Source organism: Pseudorca crassidens, chromosome 8, assembly GCF_039906515.1.
Source record: "Pseudorca crassidens isolate mPseCra1 chromosome 8, mPseCra1.hap1, whole genome shotgun sequence".
Taxonomy (NCBI): domain Eukaryota; kingdom Metazoa; phylum Chordata; class Mammalia; order Artiodactyla; family Delphinidae; genus Pseudorca; species Pseudorca crassidens.
In genome coordinates this window covers 43332693-43360626 of record NC_090303.1, presented here as the reverse complement: position 1 = coordinate 43360626, position 27934 = coordinate 43332693, and the positions used below count along the sequence as shown (strand labels likewise).

Sequence of the window (27934 nt, the reverse complement as noted above, 5' to 3'; positions counted from 1 at the left end):
GTTTTCTTCTTTGCTTCTTTGTTTTGTTCTGTTACTTTTTTTTTTTTTTAAATCAGACATAATTCTAATCAGGAATCTCAGCTGATACGGCACAGTGGCTATTCCTGAGGGTCCAGAGACTGCTAATTTTAGCCATTTGCCTCTCTTGCTGAGATGAAGAAATTGCTCAAAGCCCTGGGTGAGATGAAGGAGTGGGGGGGGTGATCAAAAGGAGACCTCATCTAAATAAAAGAGGTATCCTCTTTTCAAAGGACAGTGACACAAAGAATCTTTTAGTATGTTACAGGAACGCTTTCTGATTTCCTTCAAAAATTGTCTTTTGATAAAGCCCTATTGAACTAACTCATGGCACAGAAATTAAATGTTTCAAAAAGAGTAAGTTGATAAAATGCATATTAGTACTGTTACAGGATTTTAAATATTTGCTTCCAAAATGATGTCATTAAAAGTATAATTTGTTTGTTTTAATTCCTCAAGTAAAGGCACCTGGTTTTAAATTTCATGAGGTTTTTATAATGTCGCTGAGGAAGGTAATGAGAAAGTAAAAATTCCAGTAAAGAAATACAAAGTGCTTCAACAAAGTTGAGAAAGTCTATCATATTAGGCCACTGTTTTTTGAAGTAGTTTATGTAGAATATCATGAGAGCTCTCCTGGAGGTTAAACTCATTTAAGTTTAAGGTAAATTAGTTCTAATGTCAGAAGATACACATGAATAATTCTGACTGCAACATAATTTTCTGATTTGTGTAAAAAAAAGAAAGCATAAGCATAACAGAGTGGAGTACATAAAACAACAAAAATAAACAGAAGAAAAAATTATAAAAACAGTCTTACGTAATGAAGAAAAATTCAGTCTAGAAGAAAATTCCCATGGGGGTTGAGGGTGGCATTATAGGGCATGATCATTTTGAAACACTAGTTAAAAACTTAAGAGACCTGGTTATACTCTTTAATTACTTAAACCTATGTAAATATCTACCTCTAATTTTTTTTTTTTAAGATAGTAGCTTGATTCAGGCCTTGTTGCTATAGGCCCTATATGTTTTTGCCAGGTTTTTATTTTATTTTTTTGGTCATGTATTTGAAAGAAAGAACCTAGGAAATAAGTACAATTTTATTTTAAAAGCCACTTAATACAAGAGCATCTCCAAGACATTGTATTATATAGTTGTTTTAAAAAAAATAGGTATTGGGCTTCCCTGGTGGTGCAGTGGTTGAGAGTCCGCCTGCCGATTCAGGGGACATGGGTTCGTGCCCCGGTCCGGGAAGATCCCACATGCCGCGGAGCGGCTGGGCCCGTGAGCCATGGCCGCTGAGCCTGCATGTCCGGAGCCTGTGCTGCACAACGGGAGAGGCCACAACAGTGAGAGGCCCGCGTACCGCAAAAAAAAAAAAAAAAAAAAGTATCATCTTTCTTTGATTCTTGATAAGATTTTTAATTAATATTAGCCTTTCCTCTCATTTAATTAGTTCCTGTTATAAAATTTTCATCCTTAATTACATTATTATAACATTACAGTGTCTGGGGTTTTTGTGAAAGTCTCGTGAAAGGTAAAGATATTTTTGTTACTCTAGAAATGATGGATATACAAAGTCTTTTTCCTTGGTTTTGCCTTGTTAAGAAGATAACATCACAGATTTTATGCAAAGATTTTAAAAAGGTTATGAAGAGGGAATTAAATGTTTTATAAATATTATATATTGATAATGTTTCTGAGGATAAAACAAGCTGGATATAAAGCAGTGCCATCAAGTGTTTTATGGTTATAATATGATTGTTCTTTAAATATGTACACACACACACACACACACACACACATTCAGTTTAAGCACTTTGCTCTTAGGATAAAGAAGAATTTTATGTAGAATTTCATGTGTTTAAAAAGGTACTCATAAGCTAATATCTGCCATTTCCCTTAACATCTCTTTTATTTAGTAATTGGCACCATCATTTTTGCAAATCTGCCCCAAAAGCGCACACTTTTATGATTAAGTTGCATCTTAAATATTATGTATACACGCTATTTTTAACTTTATTTTAAGACATTTTAAATTACACTTTATTTTCCCTAAAGATATATTTCAGTGCTTGATCATTATACTTACTATGTATGTCTATTAAGTTCTCTTATAAAATTAAACTTCTTGGATCATAATTTAATTAATTTACTTAATTTTTTATTGAATTTACTGTATTTTCTCAAGTTCCTCTGAACTAATATACATGACTCTTTAGAATCAGCAGTTTAGCAGTTTTGATTTTGAAACCACACTTCTCTATGTAATTCAGGCTGTATAAAAAATTTCTTTCTTATTTTTTTTCCTTTCTATTTCAGTTATTTGTATATATGTATACATTAATTTACATGTATAATTTTTAATATCACTAGGAAATTGCATTCAATTTATCAGTTAACTGTAATAATAGGTTCCAAATGTTATTTTCTGTTTTGTCTTTAAGTTTTTCTCAGGCCTTTGGCAAGTAATTTAGTATTTCTGGGTCTTAGTTTTTCCATCTGTTGTACATGATAAGAATTGTACTATGTTCCATTACAAGGTTTGTGAGTAATTCTGTATGAAATAGTAGGGCAGTGGTATTACTTAGTAATTTAAAGAATACAGGGCTTCCCTGGTGGCGCAGTGGCTGAGAGTCCACCTGCCGATGCAGGGGACATGGGTTCGTCCCCCAGTTCAGGAAGATACCACATGCCGCAGAGCGGCTGGGCCCGTGAGCCATGGCCGCTGAGCCTGCGCATCCGGAGCCTGTGCTCCGCAACTGGAGAGGCCACAACAGTGAGAGGCCTGCGTACCGCCAAAAAAAAAGAAAAAGAAAAAGAAAAAGAATACATATATGTGGGCTCTGAAATAAGGGTTCCTGTTGGTAAATATGATACAGTAATAATATAAATGCATATTTTTTACTTTTCAGAGAATGTGCATGTTTTTTTATTTAATTATTCCTGAAATATGGAGGACAAAAAATTTGAATTTGTTGAAACACGTTCCCTAAAACGATTAGACTAATAAACTATTTCCGCTAAACATGGGAAATATGAAAATTACCACAAGGTGTTAAAGACAAAGATGGTTTACAGTATCATATGGATTTTTTTTAAAAAAATAGTGCTTCCTATTTTTGCCATCTACTTTTTAAACTTAATTAAAATTTGTCTGCAAAGTTTACAGTCGAAAATATATTCCTTTATGTTATTTAGTGCAATTAAATGCTGAAGGCCAAATTGAAACTGTCTTGGAATTGTGAGGTCTTTTGGGGTATTTATCTCCTTGCTGTGGATATTCATTGTTGGAGGTAGTTTTGAGCCTTTAGTGATATCTTACTTGGTTTTGCTTCCACAGTTCCTGGGACATTTAATGCTCAGTAAATGCTTGGTAAATGAATGACTGTGCCACATAAGTAGTGACTGATTATTCTTTGCCGAATTAATTTAAAAAAAAACCTTTTACTATTATAATTTATTCCTAGAACAAATTGGTCACTCAGTGTAAGTATTTGATGAAGACGTTTAAAAGGCTTAATAAAGGAGGATTACTTTCCTGTCACTAAAGAATAGTGGATGAGTTTTTTCTGTGTCTTAGGTAAAGAACTAGGAATCACAGAGTTGAGATTAGTTGATACACTCATGTGACAGTAGAAATGATTCTTCTTTTTGAACATATTTAATTTTCAAAGGATAGATTTTAGAGGTAGATAGGCTTTTCTTCTCTATAATTCTTCATTAAACTATCAAATTAGGAATAAGACCAAACTTGTAGGCCTCAAATTTTATCTTAACTGTGTAAACTCATTGTGACACATTTTATTACTTAATGGGAGATAGGAAGGAGCAAAAAGGTCTCCTAAAACTAAGAACCTTAAAATCCATTGGTCCTCTTAAATAGCATCTTTAATTTTTATCTTGTATTGTGGCCATTACTTAGAAGCAGTGAAGGTAGGAAATGATCTATGAAGCTATTTTACTTTTATAGCTAAGTTTACACCATTAAATGTTTGCTGTATTCTCTTCCTTATTTGAAGATATGGCAAGTTATATAGATATTGAACCATTTTGGTTACAAGGTTAGGATGTTTGTTTGGTCTGTTAACACTGTTGTTAGCACTTTTATTTATTTCACAATTTAAACATATAGCTTCTGAGTGCCTTCCCCAAAACCAAATTTGATGGTATCATAAGTTATTAGGAGCACCAGCACAAATTCATATTTATCAGATTTTTATTTCAAATATTAGTCTCTTTGATAAATCAGATTTTTAAATTTTTAATTACGTGTCCTGTTCTCACTGGTATGGAGGCTTATAGACTGCCTGGGTCATAGTAAGGGGTGTTTTCCCCCAGAGATTTGATTAGACCAACAGAGCAAGGTTTAGTTGTAACTTTAGTTACTGTGTTCACAGAATATAAGGTCACTTTAAATAGATTGTTTTAGTGAATGAAATGAAACCTAGTTTCATTTCTTTTAAGAACACTTAAGATTGCATTTGATAGGTTGCTTAAAACAAATACAATGAATTATTTTATTTTGATTATAGACTTACCAGTTTACTGTTTTTTATGCAGTTTATCACATAATAATCACTCTAAATGGTAAAATTTGCTTATTCATGTAGGAATATCAAATGATTGTAAAGTGATGGTGCAAATGTATATTATTTGGATACTTATAAATTAGAACTTAGAAACAAATAGAAATTTTAAAATTATTTGTCATCTAATAAATTTCAAATTATTAAAAACATTTCCTGCACAAAGACATTTCTGGCTAATCTTCTGTTTCTTTTCCTTACTTCTACCAACAATTTCAGGGATAGGTTTTAGGTTTTTGTTTTGTTTTGTCTTGTAACCCTGAGTCAGTGATTGGTATAGTACAAATTACTGTATTCTAAAGGATTGTTTCCAAAGTTTAGATTTCTAATATTTCTTTCAATTGTGTGTGGTAAAATATATCCCCTCTTGTCACCCTGATGTCCTGTGTGATATGCCTCTTTCTTGAAGTTTCACTGCTGTTAGCTCTGGAATATGTTTCACTTGAAAGTATGACCATCTTAAAGGCAAGATCTCTGTTTTACTTATCTTTACAGCTCCCATGTTCTTACTCCAAGTCACTGAGCAAGGGGTGCCTCCCCATGGTGGTTAGTGACTTACACACTTCATAGGAGGTTGCGTTAAGGAATCATTGGCCAGATATTAAATCTTCCTAATTTTTATTTTTAATATAAAATAGATTTAAAATAAAAATCTGATCTAAAAATAGATTTAATATACAAGGCAAAGATAAAGTAGCATATCAAGATGTCTCAGAAAGCATATAGACTTATTGTAACCCATAGCCTGTGGAAATATGCTGCCTAATTCTTTTAACAGGGAAGATAGGGCTTCCCCGGTGGCGCGGTGGTTGAGAGTCCGCCTGCCGATGCAGGGGACACGGGTTCGTGCCCAGGTCCGGGAAGATCCCACATGCCGCGGAGCGGCTGGGCCCGTGAGCCATGGCCTCTGAGCCTGTGCGTCCGGAGCCTGTGCTCCGCAACGGGAGAGGCCACAACAGTGAGAGGCCCATGTACCGCTAAAAAAAAAAAAAAGGGAAGATAAGTGTAGCATTCTAAATACAGGCTGATGAAGCATTAGGAATTATTTGAAAATTTAAACAAAGGAATATAATTATGACCTGAAACTTTGTTTTCTTAGATTTTTAACTGTTTAAAAAACTTTTACATTTACGTTATTTTTTAAATAAGCATTATAAGAAATAGTTTATAGAAACAGCTTTTCAAGGAAATTCTGATATGAATACCAAACAATAACATCATCTAATGCTTAAGTAAAATTGAAATTCAATAAAATTCAGGACACGTATTTCTGTCACATTCTGGAGGGTTTAACATAATTATGTCCCTATTTTGAGACAATATTTCTAAATTTTCATTTTGTTTAACAGTTCATTTTTAAGGTTTTTGATTTAAAAACAATAAATTATCCGTTCTACTTTAGTTTTGAAAGTTTATTATAGTTTTTGAAAACCAGGTCATTTAATTGTATTAACTTAAAAAAAAAAACAACTAGTTAATTGAATCAGCTTAATACCAGAAGTAAAACTCTCTAAGAATGCCAATATTTAATATATGAATAATGCTAGAATGTGTGAAGAAATCAGCCTGAGCATTAATAAACAAAAGATAGTTTTCTTTCTTTTTTTTTGTCAAAGATAAGTAGGAAAAAATGCAAATATTACAACTACTTAAAGTTTCATAATGTATCACCCTTCCTGATATGTTTTTTTAAATAGGTATTTTGACAAAATATGATCTTAGTAATTTCGGTATAGACCAAAAAATTAAAAATCAAGTAACAAAAATGGCTGTATCTACTTAGAAACGTAATTACATGTGCTTTGTTTCAGTGTTTTTAAATCCAGACTGTGTAAACTACTTAGAGAAACAATAATTCAACTTCCCAAAAGTTGTAAATTCTGAATTAATGATGAAACAAGCTTAAACAGTTTCATGGAAATATTTTTTTCAATTATTAAAATGTATTTATAAATTGTCTTGTCCGATTTAGGTCTCAGGACAATATATTTTCCTATTTGCTCAAGCTTAGAATATATAGGAAGTAGTTTCAGAATTGCCAACCCAAACCACGGCAAAAAAGTAAATCTAAGTTCAGTAGTTGTTTGGGTGTGTGTGTGTGGTAAAAGTTACATACAATGAAATGCCTAAATGTTAAGTGAATAAAGTAGTGAATTTTAACAAAAGCATGCACTCATGTAACCCCCATTTCTATCAAAGTATAGAACATTTTCATCACTCCCCAAAAGCTGTGCCCTTTCCTGGTCAGTCCCTCTTCTCAAAGGCAACCACTTTTCTATTTTTTTCCCTTATAAGTTGCCTCCTATAGAGTTTCATATAACTGGCATGTTTAGTATTTATTTGATGTCTGCCATTTTAATGAGTGTGTGAGGGAATCCCACTGTGGTTTTAGTTTGCATTACCCTGATGTATAATGATGTTGAGCACATTTTCATGTGCTCACTGGCTATTTGTATGTCTTCCTTTGTGAACTAATTCTTTTGCTGATTAAAAAAAAAATTGGGTTGTATGTTTAGTATTGAGTTATAGGAACTTTTAATATGTTCTGGATTTAAGTTTTTTTACAAATGCATGTTTTTCAAACATATGCTCCTTATCTATGGCCTGCCTATTCATTTTCTTAATGGTGTTAAAGAGCAGAAGTTACTAATTTTACTAAGTCCAGTTTAGCAACTTTTATGATTATTGCTCTTGTTTCCTATCTAAGAAGTCTTGGCCTAGGTCCAGGTCACAAAAATTATCTCCTTCGTTTTCTTCTAGAAGCTTTATGATTTATCTTTTATATTGAGATATGTGATTCATCTGACATTAATTTTTATGGTCTCAGGTAGAGTTAAGGAAGGTTTGTTTATTATCCCATGTGGGTTTCCAGTTTTCCAGCGCCATTTGTTGAAAACGCTTGCCTTTCCACATTAAGTTGCTTTGGTTCCACTGTTAAATATCAATCGACTTTTTAAATGAGGGTCGATTTCTAGACTTTGTGTTGTGTTCCATCAAGCTATGTACTTATTTCTGTGCCAGTACCAGTCGTCTTGATTCTTGGGGCCTTATGATAAGCTCTTTTGTTTTTCTGGATCCTTTGCATTTTCATATGTGTTAGAAAGAGCTTTTTATTTTCATTGAAAAGAATAAAGTCTGTATATAATACCAAAAAAGCACAGGCAGCAACAGCAACAACAAAAATATATAAGTTGGACTTCATTCAAAATTAAAAATGTTTGTGTATCAAAAGAATCTATCAACAGAGTGAAAAGGCAACCCACAAAATGGGAGAGATATTTGCAAATCATATATCTGATGAGGTATTGATATCAAGAATATAAAAAGCACAAGAAATCATTCACAGCAATAAGGAAAAAACCTGATTAAAAATGAGCAAAGGACTTGAATAGACATTTCTCCAAAGAAGATATACAAATGAGTAATAAGCACATGAAAAGATGCTAAACATTAATCATTAGTGTAACTCAAATCAAAACCACAATGAGATACTGCTTCAGACCCATTAAAATGGCTATTATTAAACAAACAAACAAAAGTCGAAAAATAAGTTTTGGGGAGGATGTGGAGAAGAAGGAATTTCATTTCTGAGTGTATACCCAAAAGAATTGAAAGCAGGGACTTAAAGAGATACTGTACATTCATATTCATGGCAGCATTACTGGCAGTAGCCGAATGGTGGAAGCAACCCAAGTGTCCATCAGTGGATGGATGGATAAACAAAATGTGGTATATGCGTACAGTGGGATATTATTCAACCATAACAAGGAAGGAAATTCTGACGCATGCTGTAACATGGATGAACATTGGAGACCTTATGCTGAGTGAAATAAGCCAGTCACAAAAGAACAAATGTTGTATGATTCTACTTAATATGGGATACTTAGTCAAGTTCATAGGGAAAGAAAATAGAATGGTGGTTGCCAGGAGCAGAGTGACTGTGGAGTTAGTGTTTAATGGGTACAGAGTTTCAGTTGGGTAAAATGAAAAAGTTCTGGAGATGGTTGGTGGTGATGGTTGCACAACAGTGTGAAAATACTTAATGCTTCAGAAATATACACTTAAAAATGGTTAAAATGGTAAGTTTTATGTATATTTAACCAAATTTTTTCAAAAGAAGCCTACTGGGATTTTGATTAGCTTTGTGTTGAATACATGGATGAATTTGGGGGAACATTAACATCTTAACAGTATTGTTTTCTGATCCATGAACTAGGTATATCTCTACATTTATTCAGATTTTCAGATATCCATTATTTTTTCTCATTGGATGTTTTTGTAGTTTTCATTGTAGAAGTCTTGTATGTCTATTATTAAATGTATTCCTAAGTATTTAATGTTTTTTGATGCTATTGTATAAGAATAAAATATGATTTCTTTTAACTGTTTATGCAAGTTTTGAGAGCTACCAGGAGTTGAGGTAGTCAATTAGGATCACAAGCCAAGCTGAAAGTTACAATTAAAATTATTAATTTGTTGCAGTAGTATAAGCAAGAGGCCAAACGTTTAGGAAAGGTTGCTGGTTCCCAGAATGTTCCATTTCCCCCCACTGATAAGGGTCTAGTGGATCGGTGCCGAAATGGGGAGGGGTTGGGGCATTAAGGTCACTACTGAGGCAGCCTGGACAGAAGGTCCTTGCTGTTTAATGGACCCAGGGGCTGGAGGGGAGGAAAAGGAGAAGCGGTAGGCAATAGAACAGTACTGAGTCGGTGGAGCAAAGTGTCTTTAAGACCCCTCAATGAGGAGATCTTGGCAGAGGTGCACAAGCAGTCTTTCAGTCTGGCTTTTCCATTCCCCACGGAAAGAGGCCTCAAAAGTTAGATCAGCCTTACAGTCCTGGGGTAAACCCCTCTTGGTCGTGAGGTATTGCCTCTTTTATATGTGTATTTTTTATTTTTTGGATTTCATTTGCTAATATTTTGATAAGGGTTTTGTGTCTCTATTCACGAAAGTATTATTCTTTTAATTTCTTAAGTCTTTATCAGGTTTTGTTATCAGGTTATATTGGCCTTCTAAAAGGTGTTACAAAGTATTCTGTTTTTTTTTTTTTGAAGCATTTTTGATTGATTTTATTTCTTCATTGAGTTTTCATTGAATTCCTCAATGAAACTATCTGGACCAGAGTTTCTTTGTTGGGACGTTTTTGGTAATTAATTCAATTTTTAAAATAGGTAATAGAGCTATTGAAATTTTTTCTTCTGTCTTATGCTAGTTTTGGTAAGCGTGTTTTTTCAAGCATTTTATTCATTTCATTTCAGTTGGAAGTTGCTTCTTTTCTTTAGTCTTGCTTTTATTTTGAATGTGCACTACAACTATTTGCTTGAGACTTTCCAGCTTCCTATAATATTTCGGATCATATTCTCTTCTTCCTTCTAATACTAGGTCAGTATTTACTTCTTTCATGTATCCTTCCAGACTTACATGATCCCATAATGATCTTTTTCTTACTTTGATTGCCCTTGGGACCCACATAAAATCCCACATCATGCTGTTATCCACTTGCTTGCAAATTGTCTGTGAATTTTTACTTTTTTCACTAGATTAGGTCAGGCCTTCTATTTAGTCATGATGATTTCCTTAGTTTATACAATATGGCACAAGAAGTTAATTCAGAATAAATGCTTATTAAATTGTTTACTGATGCATTGCTAAATCTGTATGCATTGCAGCTTTATACACTGAAATAGTATGTAATCTCTTTGAGGGCAGAGACATTTCTTTAAGTCCAAATTGATTGTTTCTTTTCATTTTTAATTATTAAAAACAAACTTTAAAATAGTATATATATGTTGCAAACAACAGCAAAAAAGAGTGGTAAAAAATGGTTTCTGATTGACTGCGATTACTTCACTCAGAGTAGGAGATCTCAATTAGTCCAAGCTTCTCACTTGCCAGTGCTGGCAAGTCACTTAATCTCTATGGATCTCAGTTTTCTTATTTTACTGGAGAAGATATCAGGCTATATCATCTCTGAGGTCTAACACACTAGCTCTGATATTTAAAGGTTATGTGATATTCCAAGTTCCCAAATAAATACTGCCTATGTGTTTACATTCCGTCACAGCTCTCCTGTAAACACCTACTTTCAGAATCTCTTGCTAGAGTATTCTGTAACTGTGTAGAATATGATTAATGATCAAGTCTCTTAGAGTGGAAGCCATTCTTGTTGCCCTTTCTCTCATTTAGCTAGAGAGGAGTGGAAGTTATTTCCTTTGATAAAGCGTACTTCCTTTGATAAAGAGCAAATATCTCTTTTCTTTTTTAAAATAACTATATTGAGATCTCATTTTCATACCATACAAATTCAGCCATTTTAAGTGTAGACTGTAGTAATTTTTAATAAATTTATAGAAGTGTTCAGCTATCACTACAATCCTATTTTAGAGCAATTCCATCACCTCAAAAAGTGCTGTGCCTCTACACTGTAAATCCTAGCTTCCACCCCAGCCCCAGACAACCATGGCAAATGTTCTCTTGTCTCTGGTTCCTCATAGCCTATTCCTTTCCTGATCCTTTTTTTTTTTTTTTTCATCTTAATATTATGCTTATACATGTTTCTAGTTTTGGGTTTTTTTTTTTTTTCAAAAAAAGTTTAATGCACTAAAGGCAACAAAGATTCTTTTTTAGAGGAAACTTTAGTCAGGTTACTGAACTTTCTCCTCAGCTCATCTGTATATTTCCTTATAAAGTCCAGTGTTAGCAAGAACCCTGCTAAGTTACTTTAAGCAGAACCCCCCACCCTTGATATCTGATCACCCTAGATACCTGATCAGGTTCCTCATCCTCTACTATTCTGATCACCTTGGCCTGTCTTAAGCAAAAATCCTTTTAGGTCAGTTTAGCCAGAACCCCCTTAGCCCTGATGTTTCCGCTTACTAATTTTCTATCCACTGATCCCCACTGTGTTCTTTGGCTATAAATTCCCACTTGCCCGTACTGTATTCAGAGTTGAGCCCAATCTTTCTCCCCCAATATAAAATCCCATTGCAGTGGTTCTTAAATCTATCATGATGGTCCTAAATAAAGCCTGCCATACCATCTTGAACAGCTGTCATTGAATCTGTTTTTTGTTTAACAAAGGAATTTCTAATTAAAGAGATATTTCTAATTAAAGTGAGTCTTGAAATGTGAACAAATTACTCCATTTCATTCCTTCTTCAGCTTGATATTTTACATTGGATGTTTTTAAAACAAGCCTGCTAAATTTATGTGACGAGCCTAAATGTTATTAAATTTTAAAGTCTTTCTACATTTTGGGAGAGAGTTTTATATAATGGATGATTAAGTGGGGATTTATAGACACTGCTGGGTATGAAACCTGTTTCTGTTATTTGTGAACTCTGCCTTTATGTTCCCTGTGGCTTAGTTTCTTTATCTGTAAAATAACCATAATCAGTAGTACCTAACCCATACATTGTTGGAGGATTAATTGAGATAAATACAAGAAAGTGGCTTGGCACAAGTGTTAGAGAATTCTAAATGCCTTATATATGCAAATGACAACTGTAATAAACCATTTATATAATGCTTACTATGGGTCAGGTACCTCATGTATACATTTTGAATCATTTAATCCTTACAGCTTCCCTGTTAGGTGAGCAGTAGTATTATCTCCTTTGAATTGTCAGAGAAACTAAGGCATAGGGAGCTTAAATAACTTCCCAAAAGAAAGTAGAGAATCACTCAGATTCAGGTAGTCTGGCTCCAGAGCCTATGCTCTTAACCTATACAGTCTCAACATAAATTTACATTTCAGCTCCCTGGTAGAATAAAACTTGCCTTTGTTAAATGTATTTGTTTCAGGCTAAATGATGACATCTCTTTCAAGATCATATCTGATGTTCTGTTTATATTATGGTTTTCAAGACTATTTGATGTTCATTGAGATTGCAGTGCTATAATCTTTATTCTTCTAACTATGCTATTTGATTTTCTTTGATATTAAAAGGACCTATTTAAATAACTACTTTTCCTTTTTAACTTTAGATGTTATTAAATTATCCTTTATTTGTATTTATATTAAATGAGGATCATAGCACTCATAATAAATCCGACCTTTGTAGATGTTTATCTCTGGGACATTTGTGTTTTTTGTTTTTTATTTTGTTTTCGGCTGTGTTGGGTCTTAGTTGAGGCATGCGGGATCTTTCACTGCAGCGCGGGCTCTTCGTTGTGGCATGCAGGCTTCTTGCTAGTTGTGGTGCATGGATGGGCTTCTCTCTAGTTGTGGTGCATGGGCTACAGAGTGCGTGGGCTCTGTAGTTTGAGGCACACCAGCTCAGTAGTTGTGACACACGGGCTTAGTTGCCTCGTGGCATGTGGAATCTTAGTTCCCTGACCAGGGATCGAACCCAAGTACCCTGCATTGGAAGGCGGATTCTTTACCACCGGACTACCAGGGAAGTCCCTGGGACATTTGCTTTTAACAAAATATACTCTGTCCTTTTTTAGCTGCAAGTTACATCTTTTACAAATAACTTTAAGATTGAAGGATATATGAACATTATATTCATTCATGTATATGAATGAATATAATATATTTACATTGTATTTATGTTATATATACACACATTAAAATGGCATATGTGTACATACTTAATTCACACATATGATACATAATACCATATATATTAATTGAAGTTGCTATTTGTGAAGATCTGTTATGCCATCTATATTTTTACCTTTTTGGTCACAAGTAATTTTAATTGTGATCATCTATTTACTGAATGCTTTTGTAGTCCCTCTATCTTGAAGAACAACGCACATCGCTCTAATTATAGATGAAGAAATCTGAGTATACAGGCACAATGATGTGAAATTTTAGAGAGGTGAGTATTTGCATTAACCACCAGTTGTGCGGGGGTGGGGAAAGATGACAGCACAGTGTAATTACATTTGGTAGATCAAATTTGGAGAATAGATATACCTCACAGATAGCCTCTTGATTACCTGTGATCTGAGGGTTTTGTTTTGTTTTGAGAAGAGAGGTCATTTAAATGAGTAGAACAATACAAGATAATAGACAAAGAATTGCAGTCCTTTGAAATTTAGTGAGCTTAGCAAACAAGAACATTGTTATTTCAGAATCTTCATAAAATAAATGTCAGTTTGTTCCTTAGTTGAGAAGTTTTGCATCAACTTGATTCCTTCTTCAGCATATGTGAAACAGAGACTTAAATCTCAAGAAATACATAACCTCAGAATTATATAACCTTAGGGTGATCTTGTTCAGGTTTTAAAACGTGCGTGCGTGTGTGTGTGTGTGTGTGTGTGTGTGTCTGTATTATAACATTGTTGTATTTAAACAATGCTTTCATATTTCTATCTCTATTTCACGATTCAAGATAAAAATGAGAAGATTTCAAGCCTCATTTTTTCCCTCATTTCACCTGATTCACTTATTCTTTATATGTGATATGTGTTGTTAGTATAACTCTACTTTTCTACTTAATGTTGTTGACGTATATGGAGAGGTTGTTAATTAGGAAAACCAAGAATATAATTTTCTTGCTTATTAAGGACAGTTTCTCTCTCTCTCTTTTTTTTTGTGGTAGTGCATTTAGTATTTATCTTAATAGGCTCAAAAAATGAACCTCACTTGACAACTTAATTAGGTAACTAACCAGGAAAAACGGTGGGGAAGGTATAGGGCTAAAATTGGGAGGTTGAAGACTGTGTCAACCATGAGGATGCAGATAACTTTTCTGGGAACCAGTTGTCTCATAAAATGAGCAGTGTGTTAGATTGATTTGAAAATCCTTTTTAATTTTCACATTCTATGATTTTATTATACCATAGGAATGAAGAAAAAGAGAAAGAAATTCTGGGATTCTGAATAATTTACAGCATAAACCTCCCACCAACAGTGCTATTTTTTATTGTATTAACTCATAATATTTTTTCTAATTTTAATTCAGTTATATACTTTATAGGTCATAGCCTACCAGAAACATATGAGTTAATTATAAGGCAGCCACTTTTCATTTTTTACTAATTGAGATATAGGTTTGTGAGGAATGGTTTATAGTAGAAAATGTTTTCTTTCAATCTGAAAAGTTTTTTTTCTTCTTAACTCTGTAAAACAAAATATTATAGATTGAGCTTTTAAATAGACTAAAACATTTATAGATAATAATAACATGCTATTTGGATATTTATAGCATATCTCATATTTACTGTAGCTTTATAGCTCCTAATAGGTTTACATGTATGATGTATGGTTCCTTTTCATTTTAGTTCTTAATTTTTCTTTTAATTCTTCATTTTAATCCTTTTTGTGAAACAGTTTCAAGAAGCAATTACACTTATCCTAAATTGGAAGGAATTAATATTATCAATTTCTGAATTAGCTCTTCCTATTACAATGCAGTTAATAGGATTTAAAGTTAAATATAGTATACATGTACACAGCAGGCTCCCATTTAAAATGAGTTTTCTCCAATTCCAGACTCACTTTCTAGACTGACCTCCTGTAAGAAAATACACAATCAAGAATTAGGTTGACATTGTGAAATGACTTGGTAGCTGACTTTTATCATTGCACATAAACAGCACAGTTTTTCTAAGTCACAGTATCACTTTCAGTCAGATAACCACTAAAATCACTGCACTGTGGTTTCCTGAAAATGCCATAATCCTTCAAATGCCACATTAAACTGAGAGAGAAAACCATCAGTAGTGCCTGCACGGTTATGTAGAAGGATGAGCTATGAACCAAGTGAAAAGATGTTCTGGCAGAACAGTAACCTTTCCCTTGATGTGTGCATTTCCCATTACATTTTTGACACAGAATGTTGCAGAATGATTTAATGGTGGCATTTTGTTTTGCTGACTCGTTTTTTCATTAAAAAGAAACCAAAGTTTAGGATAGGAATGTAGAGGAAGAGTGACCAAGCACTGAATTCTATTACAGGAATCTGTTTTCAAAATAAATAAGTTAAATTTGTTTTAGGAACATGGCTTTTACCCCTTAACATTTTATGTTAACTGTGATAGACAAATCATTTAGTTTTATTATATCTTTAAATCAATGTTGTTTGTTCTTTAAAGTTAATTTTTTTCCTCCATTGTTCTCCCCTCTTCTTTTTTCCTTCCTAGTAACTCTTGATCAGAAATGACATGTCAATAAATAGGAAAGCTTTGTTCAGTAATTACATAGACTGCACATATCGCATGTAACCCAGAAAGTGTCCTACTTTTTATTGTCACTTTAGATGTATATTACTAGAGCTGATTTTACAGAGAAACAAAATACGAATATCACTGGTCTAAAAGATCAATGCCTATTAACTTTGAGAGGGCACATTTCTATTGGGAATGAAGTCATAAAGTTGTCCCACATAAAAGTAGTACAAAGCTTTTTTGCACCTATGAAAACACGCTGAGAAAGAGAAAGAACCTTGCCAAAATATATTTTGTAAGACTTGCAGCATTGGACTTTCAGTTTTAATGTTAATATGGAGTGCCTGGATATGGGCCCTGCTACACAATTATTTAAAAAACAAAAACAAAAACTTGGGAATTTATTTTGCAAATACATATTTCTTAAAATCTCACTTTTGATAAAAAGATACATCAGATAGTGTTTGACTAAACACTACTTTGGTCCCCCCCATCCCCCAGGATTATAAGAATATTCATAAAAGGTGCAATTTCAACTAAAGAAATGGAAATTTGACTTGGAATTTCTCACTCAGTATGCCCTTTTTCCCAGCTGACTAACTTTTTAAACAGGAGACTGTCGCTCTTTATGAACTCTGTTAAGTGTCCATTATGTTTAGTTTCCTGACGTGCTTTAATTCTGCTGCTCTTTCTTCCAAATGTCACAAAATGGAAGGGTTTACATTGAGTTCAACAATTCTTTATCTTCAAACTGTTACCTAGATCAAAAGAACTAATCAGAACAATATGCAGTGTGGATATATGTTTTCAACTAAAAGTGACTTAGGGGCTTGTTAGTGATATAATTAAAGTATACCTTACTGAACGAATACCTTTATTTTTCTTTCCTTTCCTTTTTCTCTTTCTTCCTTTTTTCCTTTGTTCCCCTTCCTCTCACTCTCCTTCCCTCTTCCTTCTTCCTTTCTCCTCCTTCCCTTCCTCTCCCCCTGACCCCGTCCCACCACCCACCCGCTCTCTCCATCATCAGGACCAGAAAGCCACAGAAATTTGTTACATAGAAATAATGTGTTTTCTGAAAATTCCCACGTAATGGGAACTCAGTATAGGATTACCCGGAAAGATAATTGAGAAAAAAACAAACAAAACAAAACAAAACAAAAAAAACAGTGGTAAGCAATAAAACCAATGAAGTTGTAAAATAATGGGTAGGTTTAAGTAAGTAGGGAAGAATGGAGCAAGACATTCCAGAAGAGAAAAGAGACTTTTTAAGCATACTCAGGAAGATGGGAAGTCCTTTTATGGCAGTAGGTAGTTTCAAGCAGAGATCTGTGCAGAATTATTTGACCTAAAATAAAACAATTTATGGTTGTTTTTTGGGATTGTAACGTTACATAAGTAAGATATAAAAAGATACTTTATAAGATGCTATTTCCATAGCTATTACTATTTGCTAAAAATGTAGTTAAAAATAATTACAAAACTTAAACATGTTCAGGAAGAAAATATATACACACATACAGTACACATACATTCTGGAAAAAATAAAAACCATTAGTAAAACAAATGTTTTGCGTATACAGATAACCTTTTATTTCGGAGATACTGTCATACTGGATTTAGAACGCATTTATTAATTTATCAGGTTGTTTTTTAAGTACCAAAGCAATATATGTTGTTTGTAATCACTTAACTAATAAGTGTAGGGCTTCCCTGGTGGCGCAGTGGTTGAGAGTCCGCTTGCCATTGCGGGGGACATGGGTTCGTGCCCCGGTGCAGGAGGATCCCACATGCCGTGGAGCGGTTGGGCCCGTGAGCCATGGCCGCTGAGCCTGCGCGTCCGGAGCCTGTGCTCCTCAACGGGAGAGGCCACAGCAGTGAGAGGCCTGCGTACCAAAAAAAAAATAAAAATAAAAAGTGTATAGAGGAATGTTATTTTCACCCTACTTACTCAAAACCCTGTCCATTTGGGGTAACAGACATAGTTTAGTGTATATTCATCCATACTTCTTTCTTCTATGTGCAAACAAAAAATTCAGGGCCCATTGGCTGGCCTCCTCCCTCTCTCCCTTCTATAGCTTTTGTAGGCTTTACTCTGAAATTTGTTTTTTGTTTTTTTTAACTTGAGAACACATAATGGACTTTTTCAGTAAATATAGAACTAAGCCAGTCTTTTAAATAGCTACAAAATAATGTGGATGTACCATAATTAATTGTAGTATTTCCCTATAAGTAGAAATTCATGGGTTTTTTCTGTTTGATTTCTATCCCAAACTGAGTTTGCTAGACCAAAGTATATGCATATTTTACATTTTAATGGATACTGTTATTTCTTTTCCCAATAGACATGATTGTGTGAGGATGTTATTGCATAACTTTTTGAGAGTCTGGTGGGTAGAAATTGACACTGATTTTATTTTGTGACTGCCTGTGAGGTTGAGTGTTTATTCATATATTGATTAGCTATCTGGATTTTCTCATCCATGTGTTGTCTTTCCACATCCTGTGCCTCTTTATTTATTGAGATGTTTTCTCTTTTTTAAAAATGAGTTTATCACATATCTTTGTATAAGTTGCAGATCTTTTCTTTCAGGTATTTTGTGTGTGTGTTTGTACTTTGCTTGCTGATGGTACTTTTTGCAAAATTGAAATTTTAATTTTTGTATGTTGTGATATTTATGTCTAAAAACTAATATGTGTTATTATGACAACCAACTAATATCTCATACGTTATTTAAGCAGGCAGTGCATATTATTTGTCTTTGCCCTTTAGATGATCTTTGTGCAGTTTTGCTTGAAATATTTTTAAAGATCTGAGTTACTATGTCTTTAAAAAATAATTTATTTTACATTTTTGCCTTAGCATAATATAAAACTGTTATTTTGCTTTACTAGTATATGTCAAATTCTTCTGTTGATTTAAAAACATAATTTGTTTTACAGAGACTGTATTTTGTTAATTTTATGTGTTGAGAATGCAAATTTTCAAGCATGTTGAAGCTACTTGTCAATGTTGTAACCTTTTGTATGGTGTTCCAGACCTTGAGGAAGTTGAATACATGTTTGGTGATTGGACCTTGAGGAAGTTGAATATATGTTTGGTGGTTGATTACAGAGGCAAAAATTATTGTTTTCATTGAAGAAGTCACTGGCAAACTCTGAATTGCTAAATTCAATGGCCTTTTAATTTTCTATGTACTCTTCGTATTTGGTCTCATTTCAGCATTTAACATTGGTGACCAACGTTCCTTCTTAAAACTTTTGGTTTTCATAGTTTCAGTGTTTTACTCCAGTTCTTATCAGTGGCAAAACTGTGGTTCAAATAGTTGTATTTGGGAACCAAATTATTTGGGTTCAAATCCTCGGCCAGTAGTTATTAGTTTTGACTTTGAGTTAGTTATATTCTCTCTGTGCCTTAGTTTCCTCATTTATAAACTGGGAATAGTAATCACTCCTATCCATGGAATTGCTGTGAGGATTAAATGAATAGAAATAGAAGTTATATGCCTTCATTAACTCCCTCTTAGTCTATTACAGTAACCAGCACCTTTACTAGTTTGAATGTCACCAGTCTCCATCTAGTTGTATAAAGAATTTGTTCATGTTGTACTTAAATTTGTCCAGAAGCTTCTCATTTCTTACAAGGTAAATCCAGAGTTTAAAACATGGCTTCTAAGGCCCTCCAAACCTGACCCCCGTCTTTTTATCTTCATTTCAGTTATTCACAGCTCCAGATAACCTAGTTCTCCTTCCTAAAACTTTCCTGTTAGTTTCATGCCATCTTGCTTTAACTGTAACTTGCTCTTATCTGAAATGATCGCCTGTTTTTCTCTGGAATGAGGGCTTCTCCGTCATTTATATTTAGTCTATATTTCTTGTTCCACCCATGATTCTTAGTGTATAAGTACCATATCTTAATAATTAAGTTAATTTTAATATTCCCAGTCCCAGGCTCCATGCTTATGACATGGTATGCCCTTTACATAACTGTAGAGAATAGAGAATCTACAGATTTTAATTAAAGGCATTCGTATTTAATATTTTAGAGTAACAGTCATCAGATATTAGTGGTAACTTGGCTTAGTTACGTTATTTTTGTGTACAAAATGTCAAAGCCTTATTTATTGGGTTGGCCAAAAAGTGCCCTCGGTTTTTTAAGTAAAAATAAAAGACACATTTTTCATTTTTGCCAGGAACTTTATTGACCAGCATATTCACCCTTTTGTTCCACTACTCTCTGCCGTTTTTCAGGCAACTTCATAATTCCATCTTCCCAAAACTTTTTATCTTTTTGAGCAAAGAACTGTTCCAGGTGCCTTTTACAGTCTTCCAGGGAATCAAAATTTTTTCCATTAAGAGAATTTTGTACAGACCTAAATAAATTGAAATCTGAAGATGCAATGTCTGGTGAATACGGTGGATGAATCAGAAGTTCCCAGCCAAGCTGTAGCAGTTTTTGCCTGGTCATCAAAGAAGCATGTGGTCTTGCGTTATCCTGCTGGAAGATTATGCGTTTTCTGTTGACTAAATCTGGACGCTTTTCGACAAGTGCTACTTTCAGTTGGTCTAATTGGGAGTGGTACTTGCTGGAATTAATCCTTTGGTTTTCCAGAAGGAGCTCATAATAGAGGACTCCCTTCCACTCCCATCATATATACACAACATCACCTTTGGATGAAGACCGGCCTTCGGTGTGGTTGGTGGTGGTTCATTTTCCTTGCGCCACGATCTCTTCCATTCCACATTATCGTACAGTATCCACTTTTCATTGCCCATCACAATTTGTTCTAAAAACGGAACGTTTTCATTACATTTAAGTAGAGAATCGCATGTGGAAATACGGTCAAGGTTTTTTTCGCTTAACTTATGTGCAACCCAAACATCAAAGTGATGAACATAACCAAGCTGGTACAGATGATTTTCAATGCTTGATTTGGAAATTTTGAGTATGTTGGCTATCTCCTGCATGGTATAACGTTGATTGTTCTCAGTTAATGTCTCAATTTGATCACTGTCAACTTCAACTGATCTACCCGACCATGGAGCATCGTCCAGCGAGAAATCTCCAGCACGAAACTTCACAAACTACTTTTGACACATTCAGTCAGTCACAGCACATTCTCCCTACAATGCACAAATCTTGTTTTGTGTTTCAGTTGCATTTTTACCTTTCTTGAAATAATAAAGCATAATATGCTTAAAATGTTGGGGTTTTTTCCTTCCATCTTCAACGTTAAAATGGCTACACAAAAATTCACCAATTTTGATAAGTCTTTTTTTTAAATGCACGCTGATATGACAGCGGTCACATACACTCTAACAAAATTGTTTCGAATGAAATTAAAAACAACTAAGTGCTACTAGAGCCATCTTATGGAAAAAAACAAATAAAACTTTTGGCCCACCCAATAGATCGGGATAGTAGTTTTTGTCATACTTTGTTTTATTATAGTTTGTGTAGTAATTCAGTTCATTTTTTTCTTCATGGCTGTATTGTTCTATGAGTTAAGATATATTTAAAGTCTTAAATGAGTTTTATTACCCTTAACATTCCTGTTGTGTTTCTAAGGATAGTACCTACTTCATTGAAATCTGAATTATCTTTAATCTGAAAATATGTATGTTTACCATTAATTTTTGCTAATTTTAACTGCTTGGGCAATGCAGAGTCAGTTAAGTTAGATCTGACTAAGTCATAATCTAATTTTAGTCAGAGTAGAGGAAATAAGACTACTTTGTTTTATAATTTTAATGGTCTGGATCTCCTTTCCATTTTAATCTGAAAGAAAATTATTAACAGGTTGAGAATTTCTAATTTGGCTTCTGGGGTAATTCCACAGCAATAAAAGACACTGTGATTCTTTCTTTATCTTTTTTTTTTTTTATTTGTTTGCTTTGTTTTTTGATGTGCAACTTGAACCTTCATTCCTGACAGCACCTATTTCCATTCTTCTCATGCTCCTTATTTCATCACCTTTTCTCTTCCTTCTTCATATTTAACAAATGACCTCGTCTCCTGCTTCACATAGGAAACAGAAGCCATCAGACAGAAATGCCTAAACTTTCTGACATGGAACCTGTAACTTACATATAACCTTATTGATATCCATAGGCATCTCTCTTCCACCACCCTTCCCTCTCTTTTCATAACAGTACAGTAGAAGAGGTGTTCCCTGTCACTTTTATCCAACAAGTACTCTTAACTCCAACCTACCAAACTATGTGGATTTTCTGACATACTCTTCTTAAAAATTCCTCTGTACTTTCCTTCTGCATCAAATTTTACCCCACATATTCTCTCCCTGATAAATTCCTACTTACCTTTTAACACTTGCTTTAATCCTCTGTTAATCTTTTTTGTTTTGTTTTGTTAATCCTTTCCTCAACCTGCTCTCTCCTACTCATCAAGCAAGATAGTCTGTCTACCTGATATGCTTCATTGGCAGTTTATATAGGCCTCTATGCTAATAATACTTACCACTCTGTATTGAATCTCTCCTATTCAGAGTCTTACACTTTTGTTCACTTGACCCCTCCATCAGACTGTGAATTTAATGAAGAGTTATACTTATATCTCAAGTGCTGGGATAAAATTTGGCATACTATAATCTTTCCGTAATTCTTTGGATGGATAGTTTGTAAAAGATCACTTGGTTAGTGTGAATTAGGTTTAGGACCCAGACCTCTTGACTTCAGCATTCATTATCATACTGTTTCTACAGGTTCTGTGTTATTAAGTCCTTATAATAATCCTACTCTTTTTAAAGAGACTATTATAGTGCACAATTGTGTCTTTACATGCCCTATTAACAGTATTATTAGTTTTAATGAAATGTTTATACTTTTTAACACTTTTAGTCTAGTATCTGGACTGTTCATCATTTTAGTTGTCATTTTAGTTTTAGAGAATATAGCTCCTTCTGGATTAACTGCACAAGTCTTTTCATTGTTTAAATACTGGAAATAACTTTTGCAGTGTCATGTCACTGTATGTCATTGGGTTTCCACATTTCCCTTTTGTGACAGTAGCTACTTTTATTCTGTGACATTTAGTCTGGTCACTTGAGTGGAAGTGGTACAAAAAAACTTAATTCTTCATGCATTGTTTGACCTTTAATCTTCACAGTCACATCTTTTTAAATTCTGCACCCATTATAGTAGTAGTAGTATATCCCATGTATAAAATTGCTCACTTTATAAATTTCCTACTTCTTGTTCTGATGTTGTTTGGCGGTCTTAAATCCCTGAAAATAATTTTTGGTAACGATGTGTGGTTTATTGATATCAGCCAGACATGTTATCTGTGGGCAAACTTTTCAGTCTCATTAAGCCTCTTTTTATACTGGTAAATAAGAATAACTCTTCTTTTATATATAAATATATATAAACACACATGTGTATACATAAAATATACATAACATTGCTCCCTTTATACTTCACTTCTTAACGTGTAGTACTCGAAGATACGAATTAGATTTGGGGGAATTTCCTGGCAGTCCAGTGGTTAGGACTCGGTGCTTTCACTGCTGTGGCCAGAGTTCAATCCATGGTTGGGGAACTAAGGTCCCTCAAGCCGTGCAGTGCGGCCAAAAAAAAAAAAGAAGTTAGATTTGGAATTAGATTGTTTTCATCTTGTTTTTTTATCTTTATCAACTACAATTTTGATTTATACTGACTTTATTAGTTAATAGAACTAGAGTTAGAAACTAGAACACAGTAAGTGAAATAATTACCAGAATATTCTGAAAATTGCCAGAATTTTCAAAAGATTCATTTACTGTTAAATAGGATTTTTTTTTTCATTTTAAAACCCTGCATATTTAAAAGAAAGAGAAAAGGTTCTTGTGATCTTTGTTCCTTTGCCAAAACAATACCTTTTCTCATTTACCCAAATTGGTTATTATGGTATTTAATTCTATGCTAGGCAAGGGTATGTTGTCATTTGACCAAAGTTTGTTTTATTACACCCTTACTTTAATTCTTTGGTGAATGAAAGTAAAGAAAGAAATTTGGAAGAAAATTAAGAAGTGAATAACCCAGGTTCTACAGCCTTTCTTTCATAGATACTCTATCAGTTACACAATTCTTTATAGTTTTCCTCTGAACCTTATCTGAATACTCCATAGTTTCTTTAAAAGTTGAAATTCAGAACTCTGGAAACAGTTTTTAATGAGGTACTTAATGTATGTCTATATTCTTAAAATACTTAGGCAAGTTTGAGAAAAATTACCTCATGACTATACTATTAAACAACTGTACGATTTGACTTTAGTATAATATTGTTCATGTATTGTGTGTGTGTATATGTCAAAGATAATACATGAAGGACCCTAAGTGTGTACAAAGATAATACATGAAGGGCCCTAAGTGTGATTTAGCCAGTTTTGATACATTGAACTACATAAAAGTAACTCTTTAAGTATGTTCTCTCCAAATAATAGCAAATGGAGGAGGACTTCTGCTTTGAGTGAAATTGTTAGGCACTCCCTGTAGCGCTCAGTAAATCAGATGGACACAGACAGCTGCACAAGGAAGATAGGCCTAGGAAAGACTAAATAAGTGGGGTTCAGTCACATCCAAGTGAAATTATATCAGTCAATGACTTTCTTTTTAAGTGATTGGAATCTTCCAGACCCATTTCTTTTGTCCGTTTACTCATTGGTGTCAATTATTAAAGAATTGAAAAATTGCCTGATTATATCAAGAACCTTGTTGTGACATGACCTGTAAATGTAGATCTTTTTAAAAGGAAAGTTGAGTTTCATGTAGTGAGAGCCTTGAGCACTCTGACCAAAAATTTATTTGACTGTGCTTTTGACGCTTTCATTTGTAAAGAAAGTATAGAATCTATTTTCTCCCTATTTTTTTAAAAATAAGATTCCTATGTTTATTCTTATCAAATTTATTTTCTAAACTATTCAATATTTATTAAGGATATTAAAATGCATTTATTTATTCATACATCAAACTGTTATATGGAAGGTATATAAGAGACATCAGAATTTAGAGGATGATGGGAATATTCCTAAAAGGATGAGGGAGAAATCTTATGTAAACCAAGGAGAAATTTGAGTTGCATCTTGAAGTATGTATGAGCAGGTTTCAGAAGATTGAGATGGGAGGTACCAAATCCTTCAAGAGAATGAATATGAATAAAGAAATAGCGTGGGATCCTTGGAGTCATTTGTAATGTAGGTTAAAGGTAGATTGGGGCCTGGATTCAGTCTAAAGATTTTAAGAGTCGTAATGGGGATTTATTGAAGGTAAGAGATAATAGGGAGAATAGTCCTTTAGGAGATTGATATTGTGGTGGCCTGTGCGATGAAGAAATGGGCAGCTGGAGATAGACCAATTTGGGGGCCTAGAACTTAGACTGATGGAAAAATAAATGGAAAGGATTCAGTAGATTCAGGAGACGTAAGTTCACAGTAGAAGTTACAGCAGATAATTAACGAAAATGAGGAGGCAAGGAAGAAAGGGGAGTGTTAAACCAAATTATCCGACTTTAAGGTAACTAATTTGAAAGAATGGTGATACCAATAACAGAAAGATTAGTGGCTATATTTATTTTTTGGAGACAAATACAATAGGTGAATGACATCATAGGGAATTGTGAGGTTTCTTTTTAGGAGTTATTGAAGTAGAAATTTTCATAATGCACTTAAAGTTATGTGATTATAAATACAGAGAGGAATCCAAACCCTGGAAATAGATCTAGTAACTGTTACAGATCTGTACAACTCAAGTATCCAATCCTAATTTTCCTACCTTTACTTTAAGTAAATGACTGTGTCTCTGTGTCTCTGAAGGTCTGGTAAGGAATCATGTTCCATAAGAACAGAGGAACTGAAAGAATTGGGTAGATGTCCTTGGTTTAGTTGGACCACAGGCTGAGTCCAGAGAAATTGAATTATCTCATAGGAGATCCTCAAGATGAGATTGTTTAATATTCTGTGGGATTTTTTTTAAAGCTTTGTTTTGGTGACCACAGTATTTATGTGTACAAATAATATTTGTCTGTGTTTAGTTGAATGTCAACTGGAATATTTGTAATTTGTCTCCTACTTCCCTTTATTTTTTTTAGCTTTTGTTTCTATGCCTCTTTCTTTGTGATTTCTTCACAGCAGCTGAATTTAGTCTACTTTAAGGCTCTTAATCTTTAGGGTACATTGAAATCACCGGAAAGGCTTATTAAACCACAGAATTTCTGCTTTGGACGCTCTGGAGTGGTGCCCAAGAATTTGTATTTGTAATAAATTCTCAGCTGTTGCTCATTCTGATGATTCGGGGACCATACTCTGAGAACCACTGCTTTGTTCCAGAAGCCCTTTAGCTGAAGCTTTAAGATAGTGGTTCTCAGCTTGGCTAGAGATGCAAGTTACCCATAGGAAGAATTACAAACAACAATGATCATAAAATTATTCTTGGAGATTCTGAATCAGTAGGTTCTAAATCTGTGGAGTAGAGTTTGGCAGAGGCAGAGTTAAGGCTGGCTTAATCCTCATCTGAAAGTCTCCCTTTCTTTCACATTCTCAAGTTCATTGTTTATCCCCATTGCATGTAACTCAGCAACTTTTTCAATATCATCACACTGAATAAGAATCAGTGAAGTGTGAACACTCCCAGATCTTGGCATATTTGTCTCTTCCTCTATTTCTGTCTTTCTGGCATTCTTTGCCTTCATTTTTCTCTACCCGTGATCTATCAAAGGCACCATGATGTGAAAATGAAGACTTTAACATTTAAATTTAAATTTAAAGGGAGATGTGGGGGGAAGGGGGGGAGTGTATGTGCTCAATTTTTCTGTAAATCTAAAACTTCTAAAAAATAAAGTCCATTAATTAAAATTTAAAGGCAGGTAAGTGAAATTTTCATGTATATTTAAAAAATTTTGTTATAAAAATATACTTACAAAAAATCAAAAATATAAAAAATGTTTGAATTACTATGATCTTATAGCATCTTAGTATATTTACTTTTATTCATATAATTTTAATAATTGTGTTCAAAAAGTTTAAAATATATACCTGCTGTGCATTATTTGAAAACTAAAAATATCAGAGTAATTGGGGAACCATTTTCCATCATAACGTTTCTTGATCTCCATTTCTTTTTTTCCCATTTTTTCGGCTTACTTAAGACCTTTCTCAGTGTCTACACTGTTCTCTGTGATGTTATTCTGTACACCTTAGCTGCTTCAGTGTTTCCTCTTGCCTTCTTTCTATGTTCCTCACTTCTGATTAGGCCTCCTTGGATCCCACTCTCTTTGCCTTGGCTGTCCACATTTTTTATTGCTAGAGTATAACTGCTTTCTGTAGCTCTAATGTATCTTGATTCCTCCAACCTTCTGGGTTCTTCTCTTGCCTGATTAAATGGCCTAAACCCAAACTCCAGTCATTGAAGAAATTCTACCAGAATCCTCCCTAACTTTCAGAGCAGGCCATGCATTCTCCTGCTTCTTCATTTTCTGTTGAGCCCAGCTGTTCTTTATTCTCCAAAAACAATTATTCCAAGGCTGTCTTGAACATTTACTGAACCATTCAGGGTAAAAGAGTCTAAAATTTAAAATTAAATGCTTTATACCACTGTTCTTAGGAGTTACTTGGCCATCCCTAACACTAAGAGTGTTCCCGTTATGCCCTAGACCTGGCTTTATAAAAAGCAGTGATCAATGATTTTAGTTAATGTCTTTAGAACTAAATTGATGCTGTATTGTACATCATGAAGAGATTAAATTCTAAAGAGGAAATTAGAAAATAAACTGGGTCTTGTGAAGGAAAGAACTTAGAAGTTACATTTTAAGAATGCTTTTCTATTAGTAAAAATTGGAAAAGAGATGTTTAATATTCAAAATATTTATATTTGGATAATGAAAGTAGACAAGCTGCCACTGAATCTGTCTTATTAAGGTGGTATTCTGATAAAATTTGGATTGAAAAAATGTTTATTCAGTATATTTTTTTCCTTTATAATTAAGTTGATTTGATGATTTGTTAGACATGTGGAATAGCTAACCTGCTTCACACATTTAATATTCAATGTATGACATTCTTTGATTTTCATATCTATATTAAAACATTAAACCTTTAAGTAACTTAGTGTGATTTATAAATATTTTTATGTTACATTATCAGTGTTTGAATTTTTAAATTTTCTTTTTCTCTTTAAAATAAATGCATTATAGACAAGTAAGTTGTATTTAAAGAAAACAG

General features: G+C 33.7%; 1 protein-coding gene across 28 annotated transcripts in view; it reads left to right on the top strand.

The window, feature by feature from the left end:
- The window catches only part of PHF14 (PHD finger protein 14), a 200299-nt gene that overhangs the window by 89266 nt on the left and 83099 nt on the right, over window positions 1-27934 (top strand). Inside the window, exon 17 of one of the 28 annotated variants that reach the window (XM_067746288.1) lies at window positions 20338-20851. The exons of 26 other annotated variants lie outside the window; for them this stretch is intronic. In XM_067746288.1, the coding sequence (XP_067602389.1) occupies window positions 20338-20347 (10 nt within the window). In that variant the 3' untranslated portion in view covers window positions 20348-20851. One more of the 28 variants, XM_067746286.1, reaches the window with a different exon arrangement.